This window comes from Vigna angularis, chromosome 4 (assembly GCF_016808095.1).
Source record: "Vigna angularis cultivar LongXiaoDou No.4 chromosome 4, ASM1680809v1, whole genome shotgun sequence".
Classification (NCBI taxonomy): Eukaryota; Viridiplantae; Streptophyta; class Magnoliopsida; order Fabales; family Fabaceae; genus Vigna; species Vigna angularis.
In genome coordinates, this window is record NC_068973.1 from 1,145,719 (window position 1) to 1,166,310 (window position 20,592).

General features: G+C 32.3%; 5 protein-coding genes across 5 annotated transcripts; 2 read left to right on the forward strand and 3 right to left on the reverse strand.

Moving 5' to 3' along the window:
* Positions 1–410: 410 nt before the first annotated feature.
* Positions 411–1,134, reverse strand: LOC108321108 (late embryogenesis abundant protein Lea5). The gene is made up of 2 exons (XM_017552757.2): positions 968–1,134; positions 411–776 (listed from the first exon to the last, which is right to left on the reverse strand). The coding sequence occupies exons 1-2, from the start codon at positions 1,018–1,020 to the stop codon at positions 548–550; spliced, it is 282 nt and encodes a 93-aa protein (XP_017408246.1). The 5' UTR covers positions 1,021–1,134; the 3' UTR covers positions 411–547.
* A 595-nt stretch (positions 1,135–1,729) lies between these two features.
* On the reverse strand, positions 1,730–2,761 carry LOC108321111 (phylloplanin). Its single transcript, XM_017552760.2, has 2 exons — positions 2,544–2,761; positions 1,730–2,089 (listed from the first exon to the last, which is right to left on the reverse strand). Exons 1-2 carry the CDS (start codon positions 2,722–2,724, stop codon positions 1,806–1,808), a joined length of 465 nt encoding a protein of 154 aa, XP_017408249.1. The 5' UTR covers positions 2,725–2,761; the 3' UTR covers positions 1,730–1,805.
* A 5,000-nt stretch (positions 2,762–7,761) lies between these two features.
* LOC108321089 (pentatricopeptide repeat-containing protein At5g50990) lies at positions 7,762–10,614 on the forward strand. Its single transcript, XM_017552732.2, has 2 exons — positions 7,762–8,014; positions 8,127–10,614. Exons 1-2 carry the CDS (start codon positions 7,885–7,887, stop codon positions 9,629–9,631), a joined length of 1,635 nt encoding a protein of 544 aa, XP_017408221.2. The 5' UTR covers positions 7,762–7,884; the 3' UTR covers positions 9,632–10,614.
* A 1,098-nt stretch (positions 10,615–11,712) lies between these two features.
* Positions 11,713–14,001, forward strand: LOC108321068 (probable 3-ketoacyl-CoA synthase 21). Its single transcript, XM_017552711.2, has one exon. The coding sequence runs from the start codon at positions 12,156–12,158 to the stop codon at positions 13,530–13,532; it is 1,377 nt and encodes a 458-aa protein (XP_017408200.1). The 5' UTR covers positions 11,713–12,155; the 3' UTR covers positions 13,533–14,001.
* A 197-nt stretch (positions 14,002–14,198) lies between these two features.
* LOC108321045 (protein pleiotropic regulatory locus 1) lies at positions 14,199–20,591 on the reverse strand. Its single transcript, XM_017552685.2, has 17 exons — positions 20,355–20,591; positions 20,246–20,270; positions 19,937–20,054; positions 19,165–19,246; positions 18,506–18,568; positions 18,167–18,251; positions 16,998–17,090; positions 16,562–16,625; positions 16,400–16,485; positions 16,194–16,295; positions 16,011–16,094; positions 15,667–15,727; positions 15,514–15,580; positions 15,333–15,410; positions 15,056–15,120; positions 14,791–14,868; positions 14,199–14,681 (listed from the first exon to the last, which is right to left on the reverse strand). The coding sequence occupies exons 1-17, from the start codon at positions 20,471–20,473 to the stop codon at positions 14,509–14,511; spliced, it is 1,443 nt and encodes a 480-aa protein (XP_017408174.1). The 5' UTR covers positions 20,474–20,591; the 3' UTR covers positions 14,199–14,508.
* Position 20,592: the final 1 nt, after the last annotated feature.

The window sequence follows — 20,592 nt, forward strand, 5'->3', positions numbered from 1 at the left end:
ATAATTCATTAGAAGTCACGTTGTGTTTTTAAATTTTTAAAAATATAATAATTTAAGGTTTTTGTCCGTCAAAACTAGTAATTATTAATCTTATAAGTTATCGTCAGGTGAATTGTCTAAATTGTTTATCATTGTTAAAGAAAGACAATCAGATTTTTATATTCATACTTTCATTCTATTTAAATATTACAATTTTAAACAATATATACTCCTGTAAGAATAGCTAAAAAACTGTATATAATAGTTATTTTTCAAATAAAGAACATATATAAGGTTGTAAAGTATGAATAAAATTAAAAAATGACATAAAAAAAATTAAAAGAATATAGATCTCTTAATAACTTGAAAGCAAGTAACAAAAAATAAACACAGACAGAAACGATAATGTTTATAATTGTAAAAGCCAAACAAAAACCAAATCTACTTTGTTTATTTGTTCATGATACATGAAAAGGATAAAAGAAGATTCCAGACATAGATAAAACCACACAACACAAGATTTGATTGAAACGAGGTTTGTGTTGTGTTATGTTTGTGTTCCCTCTCTCTACGATGATTTGCTTTTGTGGTTCAACAGCATCTTTCGGAGCTCCACCGGGTCAATCTCATCCCTGTGATTGATGGGCCTGTAGTATCCCGTCACTGGGTCTGGGGCCCAAGCCGATGAGGCCCCCGATGGGCCTGAACCATTCTTTGCCACACCCTTTTCTATTCCGCTCATACCCCCTCTCACCGAGGACGAAGAAGCAACACCAGACGCCACTGCGTACCCTCGCCTGTACCAGTGAACATAACACCATAATAAATAATAAATATAAAAAAAAGAAATTGATTAACTTACGTGCTGAATTACTATTTTTATTTCATATGATAAAATATGTATTGCAAATTTAAAATGAGAAAAACATGGGGACATGCAAGAAACAGCAACGGTTTTTTTTCTTTCTTGCATGTGGGTGGAACAAACCGGTTAACGGCAAAGGCAAGGGCGCGTTTGGCTTGTGAGATAGATTGTGCCATTTGAAGGGTTGGATTCTTGCTGCTGCGAAAGGTGTTTGCCGCAGGACGCTTCCGCAGCAGCTACCACCTATCAACTCTTTCTCTGTATGGGGGCGCAACACACCTTAGGGTTTGTTTGGCACCTCTTTATATATGAGTTTGCTTCGTCTTTCATATTTTAAAAGAGTAAAATATTTAACAGTAGATAGTACATTCATTTTTATTTATAATTAAGAAAATAAAATTATCTTTATGCATACAGACAGAAACAAAGGTGATAATGTTATTTTTTTGTCCATAATTTTATTTCTTAGCCAACATTTATTATTAATATATTAATTAATGTGTATATTAATTTTAAATTTAATATATAATTTACGTTGTTTTATTTAAATATAGAATATTATTTAAGAGATTTAAATATTAGGACGAGTTTTGACGTTTATTTGGAACATGAACATACAATTTTTTTTTCTACATAAAGTAAAAAAAGATGTAATAAGAAATAAAATGTGTTAAAAAAAAGATATATTAAAGTAAATATATATTGCAAACGGAAGCGTGTGTGTTGAAAGGTACACGGGAACAGCGGATGCAAACACACCGTGGCTGTCAAACCCCGTTTGTAGCGTTTATTATAAAATAGTTTAATAAAACCTATTAAACCTCTTTATTTATTATTAAGAAACAATTTAAACTTATATTTATTTATAAAAAAAAAAGAAATTAATGACACATAACATGACTTTATTTAATTAAAAGTACTTAATTGTCATGGTATACATTTAATAATTTAGTCATAATTATTAAGTGGAGGGCACATAGTGAAATCCGGAGGGAATAATCTTAGCAATAGTTCGAGTTGCAAGACGATTGATCCCAACAATGCTTAGGTTTGAAATGAGTGTCCCTGAAGAAGGAAGCTTTGTGTTGCAATTGGAGAGAGGAGTGTCAACCACTAAGTTGCAACCATTCAGCAATGAAAAAATATCTAACAACAATGGATCCATCATAATAGAAAACTTTCCATCATCATTAGTTGTAGCTTTTGAAAACTCCTTTTCTCCACAAACTAGTTGCACTTCAGCATCTGAAACATTGCATACTTTCTTTTCACTATGATAAAATGACACATTTATATTAATATGATACATAAATTATTATAGAAATAAATAAATTTTTATATTTTTTAAATGAATATCAAATGAATATAAAGAATTTGAATGTATCAAAGTATTATTTCTCTTTCATTATATCACATTTTCTAACATTGTGCATTGTATATACTTGGATAGTTGAACTTCTTTACATGCATTTTTATAATTAACATACTAATACTATTTTCATTTGTGGAATACATATAGTAAATGCTTTTATAATAAAACTACATATATCTTTTTCAAATATTTTTTTTATTATAAACATAATGTTTTTTGCAAAAAGAAAAACGAAATAAATTATTTTAACAACAAAAGATTACATATAAAGAATACATTAGTTAAGAAAAATTTGCATATATATGAATAAATAATTTGTGGGCTTACCAGGAAAAACAGGGTTTGAAGGAGCTTTGACAGACACATTATCCTTGGAAGTGCAAAACACAGTCCCTTGAATGTTACTAACGGAACCAAGAAGACCACTGAGAAACCCTAACTGAGCTTTGGTTTGTGGAATAGACATTGCAGCAATCAGAAGAAACATGATAGAATGTTTCAAACTCATGATAGTGTCTGTTGTTAGGTAATCTTAGGTTGTCTTGCATGTGTAGATGAAGAATTTATACTATGGTGAAGTGCCATGTTACGTTATTCATCATTATTACCTCTCACCAATTTGGAATTTGCGTATTCGATCGTGTGAAAACCTACATAGCTATGAACGTGTTCTTCTTAGAGTTCTCGAGTTTTATTCTTTCTGTATTTACACTGGTGAACATTGTGGGATGAAATGTGAAAGCAATGAAACCTTTTTTTTTATCAAATTTGTAAAATTCTTTTATATTCCAACTGAATTGAAGGAACCAAGAAAAATATAGTTACAACATCTAATTCTCATCAAGTTATTAAGTATTTAAAATGACATTTATAATGAATATATAATAGAAAACTGATTAAATATTTTTTAATACTAGTGTGCATTTATAATAAAATAAATTAGATATATACTGTTATAAATAAATATTTAATTTTCATACGAGTAGGAATGAAAATATATTCTAAATTTGAACATGAAGACTTATAGATAAGAATGTTGAGGTGAGTGAATCCTATTTAGATGAGTTTCACTTACTAAGTTTTAAAAATTAATTTAATTTATACCACTTTTTAGTGAGTTGAAAATTTAATAATTTTATTTGATTCATCAGATATGAGGGTTAATGGTTTAATTCACTTAATAATATTTTATATTTCAAAATTATTTTATAAATATATTATAGTACATTCAAAGTGAAATGATTCTACTCACTTTTGTATAGTAGTATAATCAAGTATTAATCTATTTTACCAAGTATTATTACAAAGATATTAATTAAAAATTATAATGTGAACTACATAATTAGATAAACAAATAAATTAAATATATAAATTGTTTAAATATTATTGAATAACATTTTAGTATTTTAAAAAAATAAATTATCATTAGAAATAATAAATAATTATAACAAAAAAGTTATAAAAAATTATTATTGATGGGATAATAATAAACTCACCTTCAAACTTAAATATATTTAATTTACAGTTTAAATAAGTTTAATAAAATATTAAAAACACTATTTTTTAAAGCAATTTACCTTCAACTCCAAATTAACTCAGATATTTAAATTCATTTTGAAATCATTACTTTTATATATATATATATATATATATATATATACTCTTTTGTGGGTAAATGTCAACTATATTAATTCTATTTAAAGACAATGACGTGGTAGAGAGAAAAAAGAAAGAATGTTTTGAGCATAGTTTTGTGATAAAAGAAGTAACTGGTTAGTGGAAAGTGTGTGTGATATTTAAAGAAAAATAGTTGAAAATTTGATATGTAATCATGATTCGCATTATCTCATATCACATACCTTTTGTTTCCACCGTCCATATCATATCATTACTTTTTCCAGTGGAGACTGAGTAAAATTACACTACTATACTCTCTGTACTCTACTCATCATTTTTCCTACATTTTAACTACTATTTAGGTGTATTTTATGGAAGCTTTTAGACTTTTATAAACTCATAAAAAATTACTAAACAAAATAATAGATGTTAATATCATTAATAATGAATGTTTTGTTAAATTAAATAAATATTATCATAAAAAATGAGGAAAACTTTTAGAAAATACAGAAAAAGATTAATATTTCAGCTTATAACAAACAATGTATTTTAATTTCATAAAGTCAAGGTTTTAACTTAAGATTTTAAAATATACTATTTGAAAAAAAAAACGAATTTAAATTCTAAAAAAAAATTCCCCGCTTCATCGATAATTAGTTTTTATAGAAACATACGAACAATCCTAAAATCTCTCTTACGATATTCATTAACAAAGTTAAAATATTTATAAATCAACCCTAACACCATTAATATAAGCTCACATTAATGTAGTAAAAGATATTGTTTCGGTCTCTTCATCATGAAAGTGGCACTAAAGTCATGATTTCACAAAAAAGAAAGACATCGTTTCACACACAAACTTTGAAAGAAAAATAATTATCATTTATAAAAATAAGTTGATGATGGATATCTATATATAGATAAAGTGTGTGTAGATTCTTGTTTAAAGGACTTTAAACATAAGCTTGTACTTTCTAAAAATTCAACCCAAAGTCATGGATTAAATAAAAAACAAAACGTAAATTATGTTGAATTATTAAATGTGAATCCTAAACATAATGAATATCATAATCTAAGCACAAACAATAGTGTTAAGGAAGAGTAAAAAAACAGATTGATTATGTTGTGTTCATTTATTTAAAAAAAGAGTTTATTTAATCAAATCATTATATTTTTATTTTTTTTACGTATTTGTTTTAAAAATAACCAATTCCTACTTATTTTGATGAGAAAATCTTATTTGTTTTAACCAATTAATTATTTTAAAATTATTTTTTCTAAAAATACTTAGTTATTTATCCAACTCATAAACTAGCTACTACAAAATATTTGAGATATAACATTAAACCATCATTACAAAACATTTTGACCTTTAAACATATATAATATGAATTATCCAATTACATGTATTTGTGCATCAGAAACTTAAATACATTTGAACTGTTTTTGAGATTATTTTTCGCCTTTCTGTATATATAACTTGTTCAATCACCTTTCTTACGCTAGTTTCTTTGCTAAATACTCTTTCATAGCTACCATGTTTCCTTGCAGAATTTTCACTAGCCCCTGCAATCTATTGCAATCCTTTCACAAAGCACTATAGAAAATATCACTTTTGGTAGTATTTTCATCTCCAAATTAACTTTTAAAATAGTGCTATGTTGACTTTCCACTTTGAGCATGTGAATAATTGCACACGGTGATTTAATTTGTACGTTTTCACTTTATTTTTTTTTTCTAACTTTGGGTGTGATAGAGATATTTTGATATATTTTTTCAGTTTTGATTTTCTGTTATAATTTTTTATTCAATTTTTTGTAATGATTTTACATTGCTTTGTGTTTTCTTTTTATATTCAAGTATATTTCACTTCTCTAAAATAACTCAAATCTCACACTTTGAATAAAAGATTTTGAGTGAATGTTTGATAAATATAGAAGTCCTATTAAGTTTATAGAAGAGGATGTTTCCTAAAGAAATAATGTTGTTAATCTTAGCTGAACACATTTACCTGAAACTCTTATCAAGAAGACTTTCGATGTTGGGTTTATCAAGGGAGAAGTAAAGTGAATATTGAGATAGTTGAAAGACACTTTAAAAATGCATCTGTCTTCATTCTTATATAATGCTTTACTTTATCATTTTTTCACTCGATGCGGAACTTAGACTCACATTTAGAATTCTAACAGGTCCAACTTGAAACTATTCGTTTTTGAAAGGATTAAGAGACTGGTAAAAAGTTCTTTTTTTAGATACTTGAGAAATCGAGAAATTTGATAAACAAGAAAGTTGAGAAATTTAGATGTTTTTTTTAACTGTTTCAATTTTTTGAAAGTATTGATCAGAAGATTAATAGTGGTAGAAGAATAAACATTTTGTGACTTTTGTAACAAGATAAGAATATATTTTCATATTGCTTTTTAGAGAAACCAAAGAGGGCATCAGTTTTGTCATTCTTCAAAGTAGAAAGATCAATAACAGTGTCAATCATATTAGCAGAACTCAAGCCTACAAAATCGACTTGATTTGTAAGGTGATCAGAAGAAGTAGAACACATCATGGGTGAAATTGTAAAGAGAAGGTAAAGGGATAAGGTGTTTAATTTTGATACCATGTGAATGCTTGGAAAAACACAAATGAGGGAAAACTTAAAGAGAAATCTTTATATTGTAAGTATGAGAACTATGGAAGGTGTATAATTTGATAGTATATGAGTATTTGAGAAAAAACAAGTGAGAGAAAAATTAAAGAGAATTTTTTTATTAAAAGTATGAGAACAAAGTTATTTTAAAAAGTGAATTATGATTGAATATAAATGAAAAATACAAGTAAGAGAAAATCATAATAGAAAACCTAATAGAAAGTCATAATAAAAACCTAATCGAAATCATAACATAAAACTAAAAGAATATAAAAAAAACTTAATAAGAGACTGACCTAATTAGATGTATAAATACAAATTAAAAGTATACTGGTTGAAACTTTTGCGATACATTTATTGCAACATTAATTACTAAACTATTTAGATAATGAACTAACTTAAACATAAATATTTTTAACAAGTAATCGGTTTAAGTAAAGCACACTAACAAAAAGAAAGTTGAAAAATAAAAATTAATTGAAGTCAATACTGTATCCCATATATCCTAAAAAAATCCATTCTTTTTGTGCATTTCCCCTCAAATAGAATTTTTGATAAAATTTATAAAACAATCAAGCAAATAATAAATCCACTTAAATAATAACTAAAATAAATTGTTTTTCTATTATTAATATATACTATACACACAATGAGAAAAAAATGGATTTTACTTTCGTGTAATTTTTTTATAAATTATTAAAATGGACAACTTTTAAAAAAATTATAAATATTAGTAAATCATGCATTGCACAATTTCACTAGGAAGACTTTGAATTTCTAAAATTAAAATCGGGTTAGTTTTATACTATTTGTAGGTAAAAAGAAAAGTTATGTGAATCAAACATAACTTTGATTTTTTTTTAATATGTGCAATACTACATCAATATAAATCAAACTATACTAAAATTGTCACTTTAACGCTACTTTAATTCAAATAAAAAAAATAATCAAAATTATATTTAGTTCTCACAACCTCTTCTTTCATCCAAAAGTCTTATAGAAAAAACACACTCTTTAGCCTGAAGTCATGTCATGCCTATATATACGAGTAATGTCATGCAAACACGGATGGTCTACGTTCTAAAAATTTGAGGAAGTTGTCCATTCGATAATTTACATACAAAATTGCAATCTTAGAATAAAAAAAAGACCCAAAAAATATCTACACACTTTTTTAATTTATCATTGATTAAAATTTATTTTTAAAAGAAACCTATTAATTTGGTGGATCTCCTGATTTAATTAGTTTCAGTTGTTCCAATTTCAATAATTTCATAATGAGATTGTTTGCAACGTCAAACCAATGTGATGTTCTAAGACATTAATCCTTAATTTTCTCCCAAGAATACACCCGTTCATTCAAAAGACAAAAAAAGTTCTTAAATCACGGATGATGAATGAAATGCAAAGATGATAAGTTGTCGACATAGAAGTAACAAGTTTGGTTGTTTTGGTAAATCATGGAACAATGTTCATTCTTCCTTTCATTCCCTCTCATCATCTTCATCATCAACATTTCACAGTTCAGTCACAGCCACAGGTACCCACACACTCTGCTATTATCATTTCACACTTTCAAGTTGAAGGGCACTGTCAAAATCGCATTTTTTACCCTACAAAACCCTTCATTTAATTTTTTTTCTTTTTTCCAGATCCCGAAGTACTCCACCGAGTTCTCCTAAGCTGCAGAGGTTCTATGGATTTAAAAACTGCCACTAAAACCCATTCGAGAGTTGTTGTACTTGGCCTTGCCACTTACCCTTCTCTTGTGTCATCTCTCATATCAACCTATGCTCGTTGCCACCAACCCCAGATTGGTCTTCGCGTTTTCTCCAAGGTTTTGGACCTCTTCAGCAGGAATCTGGTGATTGACAGTTTGATGAAAGGGGGACAATGTGATGTTGCCAAGAAGGTGTTTGTCAAAATGCCTGTGAGAGATGTAGTCACTTGGAACACCATGGTTGGAGGTTACGTCAAAAACTCGCGCTTTTTGGATGCGTTGAACCTTTTCCGGAGGATGCTGGGTTGCAAGGTTGAGCCTGATGGGTTCACCTTTGCTGCTGTGTTAACTGCATGTGCACGCCTTGGGGCTCTTTGCAATGCCGAGTGGGTGCATCGTTTGATGGTTGAGAAGAGGGTTGAGCTGAATTATATATTGAGTGCTGCTTTGATTGACATGTATGCTAAATGTGGTAGGATTGATGTTTCAAGACAGGTTTTTGAGGAGGTTGTTCGTGATCATGTGTCTGTTTGGAATGCTATGATTACTGGGTTGGCAATTCACGGACTTGTAATGGATGTGACTCTGCTTTTTTCAAGGATGGAGATAGAGAGTGTTCTGCCAGATTCTGTTACTTTTATTGGGATTCTGACTGCTTGTAGCCATTGTGGATTGGTTGAAGAAGGTCGGGAGTATTTTGATATGATGCAGAATCGTTTCATGATTCAGCCAGAGCTGGAGCATTATGGAACCATGGTTGATCTACTGGGACGAGCAGGGCTAATGGAAGAAGCCTATGCTCTCGTTAAGGCGATGCCTATGGAGCCTGATGTTGTTATATGGAGAGCACTTTTGAGTGCTTGTAGAATACACAGAAAGAAAGAACTTGGTGAAGTTGCGATTGCAAATATATCTCGCCTAGAGAGTGGAGACTTTGTGCTGTTGTCAAATATGTATTGCTCTTTAAAGAACTGGGATAGTGCTGAGAGGGTGAGGCAGAGGATGAAAATGGGAGGGATTCGGAAAAACCGTGGTAAAAGTTGGATTGAATTAGGGGACAGCATTCACATATTCAATGCAGCTAATCATTCACATGCAGAAATGAAATCAATATACCGAGTGCTTGAAGGTTTGGTCCAAAGAGCTAAGTTGGAGGGATTCACACCCTTGACGGATCTGGTTTTGATGGACGTGTCTGAAGAGGAAAAGGAGGAGAATTTAGCATTTCACAGCGAGAAGTTAGCCTTGGCCTATGGGGTCCTGAAAAGTAGCCCTGGAACCAAAATCAGGATTTCTAAAAACTTGCGAATCTGTCTTGACTGTCACAACTGGATTAAAATCATATCAAAAATATTAAACCGAGAGATAATTGTGAGGGATCGAATTCGTTTTCACCAATTCGAAGGTGGTATGTGCTCTTGCAGAGACTACTGGTAGAGTTAATTCTTGGTTGCATGGTTGAGTGACCATCAGCATATGATCGTACTGATTTAGAAGAAAGTGTCTAAGATGTGTGAGAAAGGTGGACCTTATGCACCAAAGTAATATCATATCTCTCCACAAAGTACAAACACCAAAATATTATCCACTTACATCTTTTTAGCATACCTGTTAGCTCTGAAAAAAAAAAACATTTTGGACATAATTTTTGAGTCACAGTTATTCTAAGTTGCCACGGACTTTTAAGTCTCGGTGAAATGCCTAAGACAGGTGGCATAGCTCTTAATCGCACGTTCTTAAGATTCAAGGTACATTGGGGTAACTGGTGGTGGAAATCCTCTTCTCCTTTTTGGTCGAGCTGCTCCCTCATACCTTCTTCTGGATTCCCAGTGATAGCTGTTGTGTCCTTCTCGATTCACTTTTGACCTTCTAGTGACCAATTACTAGAAAAAGGAATAATATTTAAAATTGCATAACTAGTTATATTGTGATGACAGCGTCAATCATTTTTTATTTTCCCTTTGTTCCTTTTACTTTCACTATAATAAATGGCATTTGTTCTGATCATCTGGCCAACAACAGAAGTAGGGCTTGTTGCATCAAATGGAGCTAGCCAACGTCAAATTAATGATCTGTTAGGCATTAGGTTCATCAACCTCTTACGGAAACATTAAACTTTTATTGCCCACGCTGGATATTGAGATTTCTTGTACTATCATGGTATCAAATGTCATTGTGCTGCTTAAGCTAATAATTTTGAAAGGTTTTGCTTGGTTCTGTCTGTAAAAGTTTGGCCACTTTTGAGATTAGAATGCACTAATTGGACTGGTTGACTCTCCTATTGGTTTTGATCATCTGTAATAACCTGTTTTACTGATGTATCCAATTCATGAAATTACCCTTAGATTTGAGGCTGCGTACAAAGAGAAGTATGTGTTTTGTTTACTTTATTTTGAAGAAATAATTGTTTGTTTTTATTAGCTTCATAAGGGCTTCTGTAAAATAAACTATGATTACTCTTCATGTAAGTCGAATCAACTATCTCTTAAGATGAAAAATCTGTGCCATTCACTTTGCTTAGTAAAGGTGGGACAATCAATCTCAAAAGTCTCAAAAACCCTAAACCCTAATATAAAATAAACCACATAGTCCGATGATTATGTCAACTAAACCCTAAGGTGGCAGCATTACCAACCTCTCACTGTAAGTTTTACCAATTCTCATTACTTCCATCTTGTTCATCCCTCTGGATTTTGACTCACATGAGTATTATCTTTTGGACAGTACCAATACGTTTAAGAGTTGTATATGTTAGGTTTAGTACAAGAAATAAAGAAATAGAAAATATTTCTTTCTTTTAGTTTAGTTCTATTCTATACAACTGAAAAGAAAAATAAAAGTGTATAAAATCACATAAATATCCTAATTAAGAAAAAAATTATATAAATAATGGTAATCATATTTGGTTCTTTTTATAAAAAAACTTGAGACTTTTCTTTTCCTGGTATTGCATCCCAACCCTCTTGTGAAATAAATGAAATCTTAAATATTGAGAGTATTAAAAATACATACAAACATTAAAAACTATACATTGGGAGAAATAATTATTAAATATGAAGTGAAACCCATGCAAAATTTGTAATTTCAGATAAAGTTTAATCAATAGCAGGTTCGAAAGATAGTGTTGTTAGCATTTCTCTCAAATATTTTAGTCAAAGTTGTTGTGGTGAAGGATGTGCTAATTAAGACAAATTCACACTCATTTTCTGATGAGTACATAATACATTCTTAGCAAAGTTTTAAGTGTATCATGGAATTTTATTAATTTGTTGGTAAATGATTAGTGTGTACTTATAATTTACAAAGAGTCTTTGTAAATTATTTTTTATTGGTTGGTAAGATAGGCATGTAGCTAAGTAACTTATTGAATTATTGTATGTTGATTCAGGAAAAAAAAAATAAGAGGTAAGGTTATCACTATAGGTTGATGATTCTCTAAATAATGAAAAAATGTTTTTTAATACAAATATTGGACATCATAATATTTTTTTATGTAGCTTTCATCAATCCCACCCTAGTACTTTGTTTGGCTTCAAGTTAAGAAAGTTAAGGAAAACAAAAAATAAGTCAAATTTCAATTAAAAAACAGATAAAAGGAATTTCCTTTAATTTTCACCTTAAGGAACAATTATTCATGTTTTCGCCTTTCTATAGTCTCTTTCTTTGTATCCCAATATACCATTAAAAAATTAGATTAACTAGAAAGTCATTCAACAAGACTATGTTTCTTTTTAAGGGAATAAAAATGGACAACAACTTGCATGACATGATTTTACCGGACACAACGCCATTATTTATGAAAGCACTGAAAGAATGGCATGCTAAGCTCCATCCACATTTTCCTTTTCCACTGGACTCTCTCTTTTCATGCCAAACCATCATCCACAATCATAATATCTCATAACTCCATATAATCACATCACAAAGATCAATCTCATACGCCTAAAACAAATCTAAGAAAATGGAACCTCACAGTTTGTGTTGCTCATTGGAAATATTGACACAACATATGAACACTGTCACTGAGCTTATTATCTCACCTTGTCATTGTCTTGCAGTGCTTTTGGTTGCGTGTGTTGCAACCCTCTACGCTGCATGCAGAAGAAAAACACCAATTTATTTGATAGACTTCAACTGCTACTGTCCACCCAGTTCTTATAGGCTACCGCTGGCCATGTTTGAAGAGAATCAATTTTATGATGACATGGACCCAGAGGCTGTTGCTTTCCAATGCAAGATCATGGCCAAATCAGGATTCAGTGAGCTAACGTCCATTTCTCCATCTCTTGCACAGATACCCAAAATCAAAGCTCTCTCCTTTGCCCTTGAGGAGGCCGAGACAATCATGTGTTCAGTGATAAAAAACCTGTTTGAGAAGAACAAGATAAACCCTAAAACTATTGACATACTCATCACTAATAGCAGTGTCTTCTGCCCCACCCCGTCTCTCAGTGCCATGGTGGTTAACAGGTTCAGAATGAGGAGCAACATCATGAGTTTCAACCTATCTGGTATGGGATGCAGTGCTGGAATAATTTCAATGAGTCTAGCTAAAGACTTGTTGAGAGTTCACAAGAACTCACTAGCTTTAATAGTAAGCACAGAGACGCTGAGTCTGAATTGGTACACTGGTAAAATCCCTTCTATGCTGCTATCTAATTGCCTTTTCAGAATGGGTGGAGCAGCTATATTGATGTCTAGTAGGGTCCAAGATAGGCACAAGGCAAAGTATAAACTACAGCATATTGTCAGAACAATCACTGCACAGGATGATGAATCTCATGGCTGTGTTTACCAACAAGTGGATCCAGAGGACAAAGAAGGTGTATCCATATCAAAGAGCATAGTTAATGTGTCTGGAGATGCACTGAAGAAAAATATAGCTTCACTAGGACCATTGGTTCTGCCTTTGAGGGAGCAATTCTTGTATTTATTTTCCATAGTTTGTCGAAAAATGTGGAGTACAGGAAGAATAAGCATCTACACTCCAAATTTCAACCATGCTTTTGAGCATTTCTGCATACATTCAGGGGGAAGAGCCATCATTCAAGCCGTTGAAAGAAACTTAAGGCTAAGGAAACAGGACGTGGAGCCATCAAGCATGACTCTCTACAGGTTTGGAAATATTTCATCATCTTCAATTTGGTATGAGCTGAGCTACATAGAAGCAAAAGGGAGGATGAAATGTGGGGACAGGGTGTGGCAAATTGCCTTTGGAAGTGGATTCAAGTGTAACAGTGCAGTGTGGAAATGTGTTTGTGACATGAAGCCAGACACCTCCACTGCATGGAGGGATACAATTCATTCGTACCCAGTGGATATTATGAGAACAAACTGAGGATACAGATCGCTGTACACATTCAAAAAATAAAACCTTATATTCCATCCCAAGAATTAATATTTGATTTGAAAAAAAAAAGTTCTGTATTAACTGTCATCGTTAAGAATTGTTTTAAATAAACGATGTCACTTTTTTCGTACAAGAGTAATTTCCTATCTACAGATGCTATGAAATAGCAACATGAGTTCAAAAACAAAGGTCCATGTAAACTACAAAATGAACCGAGTGACACATTGAAAAAAAAAATAATTCAAGCTCAAGATTTCTAAAATTGTTCACCAAATTAGTATAGTGCTCAGAGCGCTTCAACTTCCTCATTCGCAGAGTTGGTGGCCAAATTAAGTTGCAATGCTTTCTAGATTAAATTAAAACAAACCCTATATTTCAGAGTAGTAGATGTATTTCTCTAGTTTGAGATAGTTTAAACAATATAAACTCGTTCAACATGTTCAACAAGGATGGAAAACATAAACACCACCAGCCAAGATCAGTGGCGACAGCGGTATAATGGTATTAATCAGACACTGTATTATGGTCATCCCAAACTCGCAAAATAAAAAGCCAGAGATTTATACAAATGAAGAAGCCCATATTGGGACAACGTCAGTGGCCAATTTAGTTAAGTTTTTCAGCAAATACGTATCAAAAAATAAATTAAAAAAATTCAGAGTTAAAATCGATTTATATACTACTTTTAACTTCATCTAAAGCTCTCATTTAACTTCTCCAAAACTAAATTACATGACTCAATTCAATTCTACAAAGAGTCTATTCAACTAAATTGCAAAGCTATTAAGATACACATGGATCTATGTAGGAATAGTCCTTAAAAGCAATCCAATGATACAAAATTGACGACAAAAGGCTGTTAAAAGAGAACTCAGAATCACCCCCAACAAGGGTATTTAGACCAGAACCTCCAATCTGTGAATTGGCAGAATGAATAGCCTGAGATGAGATACGAAGAGAATGTCTAGAATCGACGGATGTCTTTAGGAGGCCTAAAGTTAAGAGGGTGGGTTTCTGGGGTGGCACTCTCATCTTCCTTCCACATTTTTATCGTCTTGTCAGCTTCGCATGTTATAAGCCTTGAACCAGTAATATCATAGGTACAAGCATAAATACCAGCTTCACTGTCCAGTGATCCTGTCGGGGAAAGAGGAAAGAAAATAGAATGTTAGACTTGCCAATCTCGTGGGTAGGATAGAACTACATAGCATCAACTAAACCTCCAAGAACAGCCAAAAATGCATACCGGGCTGCACAATGGTTTGGGCTTGCTGGAAATTGTGACCACTCTTCCAATCCCAGAACCACATACTTCCATTGTCACCTTCGACCAGGAGAAAAAAAGGGCATAAATATTAATGGCCATGAAAATTCTTCAGTATGACGCAACAAGTCAAGATTAGGGAGCATTACTCCCTAATATCATGGCCATGAAAAATTGGGCACGGATTTGTTGAATTTATTCTATTAAACTTTTTTCCCAATAGAGTTTTTTCAACTTGTTTTCTTACCTCCAGTAACCATCACACCCTCCTCATTGACAGCCATTGCATTGATGATAGTTTTCTGTTGAGAGCTGCAGATAAAACAGAATACCGAGAAGAATCCATTATTTCAGTAATATATTTCCAATCAAATCTATCATGAAGTATAATTGAGCTTGAATATTTAGACAACTGATATGAACAAAATATTCCTGTCTTTGCGTTTTGTCCTCCAAACTACCCAAGCATTAATTAATGATTCCTTAATAACATAAATTTGGTAAAAATAAGTTTATGAACTCACAGCATATTGTGAAAAAATTCTCCTTTTGGAAGGCTGAACTTTTTAATATTGTCAGCTGAAGCAGATGCAAAAGATTGCCTGCAGCCAACAAAAAACAAAAGACAGTGAGAAGACAATAGACAAATTTAACTAAATACATATCTTATCATTCTACAAGAGACAACTGATGTCAAACACATACTCTTTGGGATGTTGGGCCATTGCACGAACAGATTTTTTATGGTTTGTGAGAGTTAACATTGTTTTACCTGGATGAATGCATCACATGTCAGACTGTGCATATAATCACTAGACGGGTGAGCAAGAACTTGAAAAAAATAAATCCGTAAATTACCATATCTTAGGTCCCACATTTTGATGGTAGTGTCGTGTGAACCCGTAACAACTTGGGGATCCTATAAACAAAATAAAAGCAGAATAAGGACTCTGAAGAGCAGGTAAAAATAGGTTAAAACATAAGAAAAATTAAGACATCAATCTTAATGACAGTTTGCTTTAACATCTATCATATCAAAGAACTGGGGACCATACAATCTGATAGTCTGCATACCAGTCTTGCAGATATTAGTATGTCGGAGTACAAAACTTGATAGCATGCATATAGAATATGCAATATTGTGTCCCAACTACATATCAAGAAAAAGAAAAATGACATAGGCAATGGTAGAAGCTGCATACCGTCGGCCGCGTAAACACAGAGCATACAGTGTTATCATGACCTGAAAGGGCATGAATCTGCATTTTACTACGTATATCCCAAACCTGAAAATTTAGCATTAGCAAAGCATAAATATGATTTTTCTATTGCTCAATAGCACCTTTGAAAAATAACCATAATGTAACTGTCAATAAAATCCATACCCGACAGACAGAATCACGTCCACCAGTTAGTAAAACATCAATAGTGGGATGGAGTGCCAAGCAGTAAACACCACTCAAATGACCATGATAAGACCTAATAACCTACACACAATATCAAGTATTTTAGTAACCAGTTATTTGATGGAGTTCCAGCAATTGCTGAAATATTTAGCCCAGAAAAATTAACATTGAAATGAAGATTTGACCTTATTCTGTTCAAGGTCCCAGCATTTAACTTGTTTATCGTCACCAGCAGAGAACATGTATGTATGCCTGTTACTAACAGCAAGTCCTGTTAAAAGAAGACATTGTTATTATTAAACCTATTCACAATTGCTGCCACCACCAATAAGACCTTGGTATATTACCTCTAATTTGTTCAATATGGCCTGTTAATGTGAGTTTTAACACTCCACTTGCCAAGTCCCATATCTGCCCAAATGAATAACTTAGCGAAAAAAAAACATCTAAAGTTTTGAATAGAACATAAGATCATATACTTTTAGCTTCAACTGCATGTTCAGGGTAACAAAACCCACCGATAGTTTTAATAAATAAATAATTAAAAAAAGTCAAAATAATTTTGCGAAGGCATTGAAGATGCTCTAATTTCCAAAAAAAAAAAACAAACAAATAGGCAGCAAATATAAATTTGAGTCCAGAAACATTTATAAAAAGGAGACACTAAAATATAAAGAAAGTAACCAACAGAATTAACAATTCAACATGGTCCACTAAGTTTCCCATCTTATAATCAAGCTTCTCATAACAAGCAACTATAACATGCCTTTTGTAATCAAATACCTTGATAGTACGATCTGCAGAACCAGTACAAAACCATGTGTTACTGGGATCAATTGCAATAGATCTCACCCATCCTAAGTGACCGCTGATGACCTAAACAAAACATCAAGGTTCAGATCATTCAACTAAAACTATATCAAAGGTACTACAATTTAAAAGGCCTATTTAAATGATGTAAGTCAGACCACATTAGAGCAAAAGGCTAAACAAATCAAGAGAATAACATAGAAACCAATTATTTTTAGATATTGTGCCAGAGTTCGAATGGCTGAGAAATGCTTGAGAAATTGCATTCCTACAGCAAAAAGAACTATATCCAGAAAATTGCATTCCTACGCTTCAAATTTATTTAAAGCATTATTCTTCTTTACCATGTAGCGCATTCACAACAATCTATATGAACAAAGGGTGATCTGTAAAAACATATCTCCATCTAAAACGAATTAAAGAGATAATGGGTTGTCATGCGGCACAACCCTGACAAACTGAGCTAGGATTATATTTTGTTGGTCTTTCATCTTCAGATTTCTCTATCATCACAAACAATGGTTAATAGAGTTGACCTTCAGATTTGTAAATAAAGAATACACTTGAAATAAGTGATACATCCCAGATTAGAGTTGTTGAAGTAATCACAACCATAACTGGGTGGTAATAAAAATACACTTTGCAAGTAATCACAACCATAATTGGGTGGTGATAAGAATACACCTTGCAAATTCAACTAAACAACCATGAACTTTAAGAAATATGTTCTGATTTAAATTCAACTAATTCTAGTGAGCACATCTTCGTAGATGTAGTCTGTTTTCACTAAAAAAAATGAAAGAAAAAAGCAAATAAGTTCTAAGATTCCCTCGTTGTATGGAATTGTCCAACATATCATATATACAAATGACATACCAGGATTTTCTATGTATTGCTCTACTTTATCTGAGCATGTACATCCAAGGTAACCTTGCACAAGTTGCAAGAAAAAGGGGGCAACAGTATGATGGAACTAAGCTGAGGTCTTCCTCAGCTAAACTACAAGCTAATGCACCATACATGGCCAATTAAATTTTCCTTGATTCACATAATCTGAGGATGAAAATGAAAATAAATAATACCAATACCACTTACACATCATTAAATGTTAAGTATAACCAAAAAAGGGTTGAGGTTTGTACCCTGTAATTTTTCCATGGAGCATGCCATACAGGACGTGGCCATTTACTTGGCATTCTTTCCATCAAAGCAGATGTAGATAAGTTCCTGTAATGTAGAACTCATATCAGTTTAGTCAAAATGTCCGTTCGAATGTCAATCCTAAATACATACATCCAGTCCTACATTGGCAGGAAAATGCATAGACATATTGAGAGAAAAAATACAAGATCATGAACAGAACGAACAAAATGAGCATTACACTCTTAAAAAATATAATGTAACAATGAGATCTACAAGTCACAAACTAACTCTGTTGGAATCCGGTTAAACTATAAAAAGCATCAAGAGAAAGCATGGACCTCTCAGAAGAACCAGAGGCAGAAATGATTGCTGTACTTTTGCTCTGAAAGCCAGTATCATTCCTGTAAAGGAAAGGAAGAAGAAAAACATTAAAAAGAAAAGTCTTCAATAATAACAATTCAAAAACATAGCATGCTGTGAGACACAATTCAAGCTTCAATTTTATAAGCTATTGCTATCCTTTCTACAATGGCACAAAATTACAATGCATGTGACTTCAAGAAATCGTACTAAAATCTCTGAATATAAGCTAAAATAAAAAATGAAAGAAAAGACAAATGGAACAGTATATTTCCCAACATGGAATCCCAATTATTTTTCTTATGAAAATAAAATGTCACATTAGCAAACTTTGAGACATTTTTTACAAAGTAAACAAATTCTTGGGATATTGAAAACTGCATAGGTTCTTGAAACAATATTTTAGGATATTCATGACTTATCATTCATTATTAAACTTCAGCAAGAAGAATATATAATTCAGATGTTACCTGTTATATAGAATGATATAATATGTCAAATAAATTTTCAAATAATTGAAGAACTATAAATATAAGAATCTGATAAGTATGAGCCAAACAGACTATTTGTGAATAAAAGAAGCTCCAAGGGTCCAGATGCAAAAAATTCATGAAAAGATGGAGGAAAATATTATTACGGTGCTGTGGATGGCATAGAAGGACCAACAACCAAGGCATTTTGCGATCCTCCTTTCTGAAAATCTTTGGAATCTCTGGGACCTGTTAAATATGATTCTCTAATTATGGAGGAATAATTACACGCGGGAAAATGCAGAAAACACTACAGATGGCACACTAAATTTTCTAGTAATAGAGGGAGATTACATTTTGGGGCAAGGCAGTGTTGTAAGAAACATAATATACAAGAAGGAATACCAAACACCTCCCAAATGTAAAAATTGTGTATATGATAATATAACAAACAAGGGGGGAAGAAAAGCATCGGCTCAAGAATCAAGAATTATAAATGATCTGTTTTCATAAACACTTTTTAACAGTGATCACAACAAGGACATCATTAAAAAATCACACACAACACAGAAACCTTGTTCTCAACAAATCTTCTTATGAAAGGATTTTTCCTAACTCCTGATACTTAGGGTCAGCATGTGTATACATATTTCATCCCCAAAAACCAAAATATATACTAGTGTATACTACAGTAGTAATATGCCAGGAAAAAAATATAAACTCAACTTCCGGTCCTACAAAGTAAAAAAATCACACTCGCAACACAGCAACATTACAATCACAATTGTGCAATACAGACAATGGCAATGACATAAGAAACTATAACTCAATCACATATACAAAAAAAAATGGCTAAGAAACTATAAACACCCTAAAATCAATCCAAAAACAATCCTACAACTAAATAGCCGAACACATATCCTTAGACCAGTAAGGCACCTGGAAGAGCAAGAACATTAGAAGACCCTGCTTGCTGAGCGCGATCCTGTGCAGCAGAATTTACTTGACGAGCAGGCTCATTGGCAGTGCTTTTGATTCCAGCATACTCCACGCTCACCTAATTTTCATTCCAAACAGCACAACATAACTACCACAGTTCACAATCCAAACATTCAAACCCACGAAAACATTCACAATAGCAAATCCACATTCACCTCTGTACTTTAGGGTTTTAGTAGAAAACTGAACGAAATCAAACGAAACTCGCAAGCATTTTAAAGACTCGAATTAACTAACAAACTAACTAACCTTATGGCTAATGCGAATTTTCTTGCTGCAATAGAAAATTGGAAGCGCGAATCAGTGTTAGAGTGTGAGAGACTGCGGAAAGAGCGAGAAGAAGAGAAAGAAGCGAAACCTATCGGCATCTGGAGGAGCGAGCTGAGCGTGAATGGGAGAGAAAAGATCGAGACCGCGCTTTAATGACTTGAAGCTTAGCTTCTTCAGGGACTGTGGCTCCACGGACTCCACCTCCATCTGGTTTCCGTCTAGGGTTTTACAGAAACAACGCTCTGGAAGAGAGTGTTGCTAACCCCGCTGGCTAGGCACCACAGCTCGTCTTTCTTAGTTAAACATAACACTCTTTTTTGTTCTTG

Bases quoted from the DNA above. Each gene is read 5' to 3' on its own strand.
- LOC108321108 (XM_017552757.2), bottom strand. From the start codon at position 1,020: ATGGCACAATCTATCTCACAAGCCAAACGCGCCCTTGCCTTTGCCGTT. The intron at 777-967 runs GTTTGTTCCACC...TCACTGGTACAG, and splicing joins CTTGCCTTTGCCGTTAACCG to GCGAGGGTACGCAGTGGCGT.
- LOC108321111 (XM_017552760.2), bottom strand. From the start codon at position 2,724: ATGAGTTTGAAACATTCTATCATGTTTCTTCTGATTGCTGCAATGTCT. The intron at 2,090-2,543 runs GTAAGCCCACAA...GCAATGTTTCAG, and splicing joins TTCAAACCCTGTTTTTCCTG to ATGCTGAAGTGCAACTAGTT.
- LOC108321089 (XM_017552732.2), top strand. From the start codon at position 7,885: ATGATAAGTTGTCGACATAGAAGTAACAAGTTTGGTTGTTTTGGTAAA. The intron at 8,015-8,126 runs GTACCCACACAC...TCTTTTTTCCAG, and splicing joins CAGTTCAGTCACAGCCACAG to ATCCCGAAGTACTCCACCGA.
- LOC108321068 (XM_017552711.2), top strand. From the start codon at position 12,156: ATGGAACCTCACAGTTTGTGTTGCTCATTGGAAATATTGACACAACAT.
- LOC108321045 (XM_017552685.2), bottom strand. From the start codon at position 20,473: ATGGAGGTGGAGTCCGTGGAGCCACAGTCCCTGAAGAAGCTAAGCTTC. The intron at 18,569-19,164 runs GTAATAATATTT...TTTCCTTTACAG, and splicing joins TCTATGCCATCCACAGCACC to GAATGATACTGGCTTTCAGA. The intron at 16,095-16,193 runs GTATGGATTTTA...CTAAATTTTCAG, and splicing joins GACGTGATTCTGTCTGTCGG to GTTTGGGATATACGTAGTAA.